Source organism: Octopus bimaculoides, chromosome 5 (genome assembly GCF_001194135.2).
Source record: "Octopus bimaculoides isolate UCB-OBI-ISO-001 chromosome 5, ASM119413v2, whole genome shotgun sequence".
Classification (NCBI taxonomy): Eukaryota; Metazoa; Mollusca; class Cephalopoda; order Octopoda; family Octopodidae; genus Octopus; species Octopus bimaculoides.
In genome coordinates this window covers 27,118,443-27,126,826 of record NC_068985.1, presented here as the reverse complement: position 1 = coordinate 27,126,826, position 8,384 = coordinate 27,118,443, and the positions used below count along the sequence as shown (strand labels likewise).

General features: G+C 37.4%; 1 protein-coding gene across 2 annotated transcripts in view; it reads left to right on the top strand.

The window, feature by feature from the left end:
• LOC106873198 (histone H4 transcription factor) overlaps positions 1–8,384 on the top strand; it is a 22,677-nt gene that overhangs the window by 2,974 nt on the left and 11,319 nt on the right. The window contains exons 1-5 of one of the 2 annotated variants that reach the window (XM_014920438.2): positions 165–2,134; positions 2,439–2,617; positions 4,133–4,362; positions 6,260–6,365; positions 6,860–7,006. In XM_014920438.2, coding sequence (XP_014775924.1) covers positions 2,449–2,617; positions 4,133–4,362; positions 6,260–6,365; positions 6,860–7,006 — 652 coding nt within the window. In that variant the 5' untranslated portion in view covers positions 165–2,134; positions 2,439–2,448. Of the gene's footprint in view, positions 1–164; positions 2,135–2,438; positions 2,618–4,132; positions 4,363–6,259; positions 6,366–6,859; positions 7,007–8,384 lie in introns of those variants that run through there. The other variant, XM_014920437.2, reaches the window with a different exon arrangement.

The window sequence follows — 8,384 nt, the reverse complement described above, 5'->3', positions numbered from 1 at the left end:
CAAGACTAGCTAGCGCGGACGCGCGACTGCGCGTTCGGGTCCGCGCTGCTTTAGTAGTACCAAACTTCGATATCTTCTTCAATAAAAGAGAAAAATTAAATTTGAACTCTGGTTTTTCCTTTTAAGTTTTCTAAGCTTCTCTTCATGACCATATCGCATTTACAAGTTGTCAACAAACTACACTTTATAATCTCGTTTCTTATATGGACACAATACATTCTTTTTTTTTTTTTTATATTTTTCTAGCGGGAATGTGTGACAGCTATGCATTTCGTAACAATATTTCCAGCGAAGTAGTCTGTGTTTTGATCAAATTTGAAAAGATTTGTACAATATTTATCTTCATTATGATGGAGAGTTTTTGGTTGAAATGCAAGCACATTAAACGCAAGTTTTTTAGTCAGAGTCGATCTCAGGCAGGTTCGCATAAAAAATGTTGACAAATATAACCCCAAGTAATCGGTCAAATTGTGCTGTACGTTAAATCGTTTTTATTCTGTTGTGCTTGCTAAGCTTAGTAAAATTGTTTTAGAAAATAAGTCTTGATTTGAAAAACACTTAGGAACTGAAATTATCTGCGTAGTACCCATGCACACAAGCGTGTGTATGTCTTCAAACGGTACCCATTCCTGATAGCTTAGGTGACGCAAGGCAATGTAAAGTAAATTGTTCTGCAGTGAGTTTGATCTGGCATGTTTTGATTTGGATAAACTCTCCCCAGTCTCCTTACTTCACATTATAGAAGCTAGACATAAGCAAGGGAAGATTGCAGAGGGTTAATGTTCTGGGAAGAAAGGATTGCGCATAAATGGTTAGTACAGGGCTGAGAGGGTTGAACAACACATCAGGTATGATAAAAGAGAGAAAGATGATCAGTGAAGGTACGAGACCTGCTAGTTCTAAGGAACAGAGGCTGATGTAACAGCAGTAGAACAGAGTATAGAGCACACCTGTGTGCCAGAGGCTGCAGTGTGTCCATGGTGATTAAATACATAGTTGAGTAGACCTTGTCAAGATGTAGTCAATGATGTCTGTATGTGTAGCAACAGCACTGTCTTGGGTGTAGGGGCAGTACTCTATTGTGGGCTTAATTTGTGCATTGTAATAGGTTTAAGATTGAGAAATTGCTGTTCCTTTTGTGCGTTCAGGTTGACAAAGATTTCTGGTGACTTCCTTCACAAGTTCTACATGCTTGTCATGGAATTTTCCTAGTAGAATATAAACATAGCATTTTATTGTCTGCTTTTTATTCTTTTATTTGTTTCAGTCATTTGGCTGCAGCCATGCTGGGGCACCACCTCCCTTTGGGTGTATTTTTTTTATAAGATACTAATTTGTCAGCTGTTTCAGAAACAATTTGAAGTATTGGTGAACAGTCAATAATCTTGGAGAGTATAAAGATTAAAGTTGTAGTTGAGGAAAAGTCAGCTTGACATGGAGGACTGGAAGCTGTCTAAATATTGGAAAAGAGCTATCTGTATCATGATGATTCATGCCAGGTATCGAAATGCCTGCTGCTCAATGCTTTGTGAACACTGTAAAGGCTGTAAGATGTGACATGGACTACAGCAACTGAGTCTACAAAGCCGTGACCAGCAGGAAGGGACATACATAGCAGGTGTTCTGATTGCATCCACATGCCAGAATTCATCCCCACATCTTTAACCAGGGTTTTAGGCTCAGTTCAAACGGCTATGTGGAGCTGTGCGTGGAGTATAACCATACCCCACACACAAGCTGGGTACCAAGATCAAGATGTTTGAAGAACTTCCCAGGGATGCAGTGAGGAATTCATGTGCCAGGTTCCAGAGCCATCTTGAGGCTGTGGTGGAAACTGAGAGTGGCTACTTCGAGTACTGTTATCTTCCAGCCATAATCTAGTTGATATTTTTTGATTTAAAAAAAAAAAAAAACTTTTATTATTGGAGGGGATATTGTGTTTTCTTTTCCTTTATGCAAACTGTCAAGTTTAGCCCAAACTCCCTGTTTGGCTGCTAAGAATTCAAAGAGCTGGAATAATGTTGCCAATCCACTATCTTGGATTACTACTTCATTTCATCACTCCTGAAAGGATGAAAATCAAAATTGATTTTGGCAGGATTTGAACCCAAAGGGCCAGAACAAAAATTGCAAGGTATCTTTTTGTCTAATGTTGTAGCAATTCTGCAAATTCACAACTTTCATATTGCCTTTACATGGGGAAAATTACAAGAATGGCTTAAAAAAAGAAACATATTTGTTTCTGAGGACAAAAATTGCATTGATGATTAAATGAAAATGTTGGCTAATTAATTTCTATATATTGAGCATAAACATTAAATAATTATTTTTTAACTTTTTTTTTTCTGTCTCTGTTCTATTGTACCAATGTTTATGATTACATTTATAACCTCATTGCTATAAAATATATCTTGTTAGAAATATCTTTGAAATTGCAGATTTATTAAAATGCCACCCAAAAAAACCTCCAGCATTGTTCCAGTTAACCCTCGGTTTCTTGATCTACCATGTGAATGGCAAGAGTGTCAGTTTGTCACTAATGAGATGGAGAAATTCATCAAACACCTCTCTGAACACCTCACCACTTTACTAAGTAGTGTAACACCTCCAGAACAAGGTCAGTATAGTATAGATTCTAATTAATAAGCTTGTAGAAACAGCAGAGCACTATACGAATGTCTTCACAGTATTTAGTTTTGAAATTGTTTTTATCTTGTGTAAGTTGCTGTTCATCTTTCAAGGTGAATAATGCAGTACTAGTAATGTACTTTGGCTGATTCTGTTAATTGTGCCTCTTGACTATATTAGCACTCATCATCATCATTGTTTAACGTCCGCTTTCCATGCTAGCATGGGTTGGACGATTTGAATGAGGACTGGTGAAACCGGATGGCAACACCAGGCTCCAATCTAATTTGGCAGAGTTTCTACAGCTGGATGCCCTTCCTAACGCCAACCACTCAGAGAGTGTAGTGGGTGCTTTTACGTGTCACCCGCACGAAAACGGCCACGCTCGAAATGGTGTCTTTTATGTGCCACCCGCACAAGAGCCAGTACAGGGGCACTGGCAACGATCTCGCTCGAAAATCCTACGTATTGTCGTCGTCGTTTAACGTCCGCTTTCCATGCTAGCATGGGTTGGACGATTTGACTGAGGACTGGTGAAACCAGATAGCTACACCAGGCTCCAATCTGATTTGGCAGTGTTTCTACAGCTGGATGCCCTTCCTAAAAGCCAACCACTCAGAGAGTGTAGTGGATGCTTTTACGTGTCACCCGCACGAAGGCCAGTCAGGCGGTACTGGCAAAGGCCACGCTCATCTCGCTCGAGAAACCTCATGTGTCACCCATGAAAAGAAGTTAAGACAAGTGCTAATAAAACAGTGGTTAGAAAGGAAATGGATACATTCATTTGATCCTCTTTGATATTATTCTTCCCTTTGTTAACCAAGTCATAAACATTTTTGCTGTTATTCTGAGTGTAGCAATAGTTTTTAAGGCTTTCCTAGACTTGGAAATATGACTAAATGGTTTAGGCTAGTGTTATGAATTGTTACTGCTGCCAATCCAGATGATGAGGGATGTTTACACTTATGCTTCATCATCATCATCATCATTGTTTATCGTCCGCTTTCCATGCTAGCATGGGTTGGACAATTTGACTGAGGACTGGTGAACCAGATGGCTACACCAGGCTCCAATCTGATTTGGCAGAGTTTCTACAGCTGGATGCCCTTCCTAACGTCAACCACTCCAAGAGTGTAGTGGGTGCTTTTACGTGCCACCAGCACGAAGGCCAGTCAGGCGGTACTGGCAACGGCCACGCTCAAAATGGTGTATTTTACGTGCCACCTGCACAGGAGCCAGTCCAGCGGCACTGGCATGATCTCGCTCGAATGTCTTTACACGTGCCAATTGAATGTTTTTATGTGAATAAGACAGTTGATTCTCAGTATTACCTAAAAAGGAAAATGTTTGATTAATGAACAGGTTAAAAATAAGAGAAATCTGAAGCAGCACAGACTGTTGACATGGACTAGATAAACAGCCTGCATTCATGCTCAAAAGTTTTTGATATGTTGATGTAAATAAAATCCCATTTTTTTTCAAATAAATTTTTCTCTATTTCTAGTGCTTGGCTGCTTCAACTGTAAATGGCGAAACTGTGATGTTGCTGTTATTGGACATATATCAGACTACACACGACATGTTTTCTTCCATGCATTCCACACAAAGATTAAATGTATTGGTAGCATGTTAGTAAAAAACCTTGAATTACATGCATGCACACTAGATGGCCAGAGCTGTAACTTAATACCAGATTTACCTGAATGCCTACAATGTGGCTGGACTCATTGTGGGGTAAGCTTTCATTATTGTTCAATTTATTAAGATATGAACCGATTTAGAAGGGGCCGGTCAACAAATGCTCAAATCCTCTCCATCGCATACTGGACCTTAAAAAGGTTTAACAAGAGCGTCACAATCTGTTTTGTCAACTTTCCCAAAGCATTTGATTCCATCAGCAGAGATCTTATGTCTAAAATCCTTGCATTCTGTGGTATTCCTCCCAGGATTGTTGATGCTGTCAGAGCGCTTTACACAAACACCACTGCCACAGTTATATTTCCTGATGGAGACACTGATTCCTTTGAAATTGAAGCAGATGTTCTGCAGAGTGACACATTCGCTCCTTTCTTGTTCATCATTGTTATTGACTATGTTCTGCGCATTTCCCTAGACGGTATGGAGGAAAAGGGACTCCTTTTGAAACTCCGCCAGAGCAGTTGGCATTGTGCACAATATTTAATTGGTCTTGACTTTGCTGACGATCTTGCTTTGATACTCCATTGTATTAATTAACCCTTTAGCATTCAGATTATTCTGTCAAATGTAATGTTTGTTTATTTATATTGTTTTGAATTAATGATGCATTATCTTGTAGTTAAGAGATTTCAATGATGTGATTGTCTAGTTTTAGAATGATATTGTAAGGATGAGGCGAAGAGCCAGACTCGGTCAGTTTCAATAGAAAACAGGCCAAATATTTTGGCCTGATATGGCCGGTTTGAATGCTAAAGGGTTAAAGATGCAGAATCTTTGTTACAAGCACTGGAGAAAGCAGCAAACCAGGTCAGCCTTTACTGCAATGAGAGTAAGACAGAGTTTATCACGACCTCCTCCAAGTTACCTGAACTTAAATCACTCAGTAATATATTAATCAAAAACGTTGACAACTTCAAATATCTTGGATCACACACAGTAGACTCCTAAAAGGACTTTTGCATCTGCAAAGCTCTTGCTTGGGATGCATGTAACAGTCTTAATAAGATCTGACACTCATACCTTTCACCCATGTTAAAAGTTAAAATATTTAGAACACTGATTGAGCTGGACCTTATCGGCTGTCTTAGAAAAACAATTAGACGGAAAATATACCAACCTGCTCAAAAAGATACACAACATCAGTTGGAGATCACACCCAACACTTAGTGACATCTACGGAGATCTGATACCAATATCCCTCAAGCTAAAGCAGAAACGGCTACAATTTGCTGGTCACTGTCATCTGGCAGAGAAAGAAGTTATCTCATCCCTGCTCCTATAGCATTGCTCTGGTAGTGTTTTCTCCAGGAAACTGACATTTGTAGATACTATATGTCGGTACTCAGGGCTGGATATTAGAGATCTGAACACAGCAATGCAGGACCGTGTAGTGTGGAAAGAGATTGTCAATGGAGTTCCAACCAACCATAGGGGTGAAGGATGATGATGATTATGGAGAATGTAGAGATATGTTACCATGCATATGTGTTTCCCTACATTAAACTATAATCTCATTTTAATGCTATGGATATACTATAAAAATATTTTTGAGTAGACAGCAGCTAAAATACTATTAGGTCGGTGCCAACGAAAGTGTAGCCTGTTTGGTTGACTATTACTTGAAAAGTCGACAATTCATATCCTGTTGCTTGAACTATTTTGTAATTGTGGTCAATTGTGGCTCAGATGACTTAGTCCACTTATATTGCAAAGTAGAAACCATCTGCTGTAAGCATCAGTTGCACTGTAAAATTGAGAAATGTTTCATGAGTATAGTTTGGAGGAATATGTTTGACTTGACCTAGATACATTATATGACATTTTTTTTTTCCTTACTATTGCAAAATGAGGTCAATGATTACAACATTAATATATTTTACATTATTAACTTTTTTTTTTTTTTTTTTTTTTTTTTTTTTTTTTTTTTTTGTAGGCTGTATATGATAATCCGGAATTCTTTTATCGACATGTAGATTTTCATGCTGATAGCTTTCCAAATGGGAACAATTTAAAAGGAGGCTGTGCTTGCCAGTGGGAAGGTAATATTGATTATTTTATTGGATTAAACCCATCAATATTTAGATTTTTTTTTTAAATCTCAGCTTTCATTCAAGATGACAGATTAAAAATTTCATTTAAAATACGTTATGTTCAAAACCATGTTTGATTTCTTTCTTGAACACATGCAAGAAATTTATTAAGAACAGCTTAATGACTGTGTTGTTCGTGCCATTCTCAAAGATATTAGCGATGTGAATAAATTAAATTGCCTTAATTTGGGAATTGGAAACAATTTTTTTAATATGTTTGCTAGTTACATGTTTCTTGCCCTACAATACCAGCCACACTCGAAGCTACTTTAAAAATACTGTAAATTAAAATTCATTCACACAGACACACACACACACATTTATAATAGATCAGCCTGTGTTTATGCTGGCCAAATCAATGTTAGCCTTTGTAATTTCCCTTTTTTTCTTTTGAAATTGTAGTTTCTGAAAATAATTTTTTTTTTTTTTTTTTCTTTTTATAGGATGTGATGCTAATGTTAAAAGCAAGCATAAGCTACGTGAACACCTAAGGAGTCACACTCAACAAAAGTTAGTTGCTTGTCCGAATTGTGGTGGGCTGTTTGCAAGTCGAACAAAATTCTTTGACCATCTTGAAAGGCAAAAGGATGGTAAGCTGGTGTTTACTCAGTTTTCTTGCTACAATTGACAGGTTAGTTCAAGCAACGCACCTTCCATAGCTTAAATTTCTGTTTAAGCTACCCAGTAACTAACCATACCTTTAATTTGCTGTTTATTCATGCCTTCACTCTTCTATTACCTGTATCTTCATTGCCATAAAGTGTATTCCACATTTTCACACCACTATCAACTGTCAAGATTAGCAAGACCATATTGGTGTTTTTGGCAGTAATCCTGACAATAAATGGTGACATTTTTGAACTTTGTAAATTTAATCTTTTGGCATTCAGATTTCTCTATCAAATGTAATGCTTATTTATTCACATTGCTTTGAATTAATCATGCATTATCTTGTAACTTTGAGATTTCAATGATGTGATTACTTATTTTTAGAATGACATTGTATGGTAGATGTGAGAGGCTGGATCTGGCCAGTTTGAACATAAAGCAGGTGGAATATTTAGGCCAGATATGGCTGGTTTAAATGCTAAAGGATTAACATACTAAGTTAAATGAACCATTGGGGTCTAATACTGATCCTTGAGGTATTTTAAAGTAATACATGTTGACTTTTGCTCACCTAACTTAATTGTTGTCAGTTTCTTAAACTCATCTAGTGAAATTCAACCCCTCTGGTCCCATACCTTTTGTTCCTACATTTATTAATACTGTCGTGCTTGGGATGCAGAGTTGATAAGATCTGACACTCAAACCTTCCACCCACATTAAAAGTTAAAATATTTAGAACACTGATTGAGCCGGTCCTTCTCTATGGATCAGAGACCTGGACCTTATCGGTTCTCTTAGAAAAACAACTAGATGGAGCATATACCAACCTGCTCAGAATGATACAGAACATTAGTTGTAATTTTCTTTCTCTCCCCATAATCCTCATCAGTCCCCTGTTTGGTTTTTGGGCCATTGACTTCCTCTGCCAATTTTGGTCCCACAATTACAAAGAATTTAATATAATACTGAAGCATTACCTTCCATATTTGTGATCTTAATAAAATATTGAGGATAACTTGAGTTTCTAGAGTAATTTCTAGAAATGGTTTCAAATTTTGGCACAAAGCCAGTAATTTTAAGGGAAAGAGCTAGTTGATTACATTGATCCAGTATTTAACTGGTACTTATTTTATCAACCCGAAAAAAATGAAATATAAAGTTGACCTTGGTGGAATTTGAACTCAGAATCTAAAGCTGGAAGCAATGCCAACTAATTATTTTGTCCAGCTTGCTAATGATTCTGACATTTATAATTTCTAATAATGCTGCACTTGTTCCATAATATCTTTTATGTTTTCATTCATCATCATCATTTAACGTTCACTCTCCATGCTGGCATAGGTTAGACAGTTCCCCCCC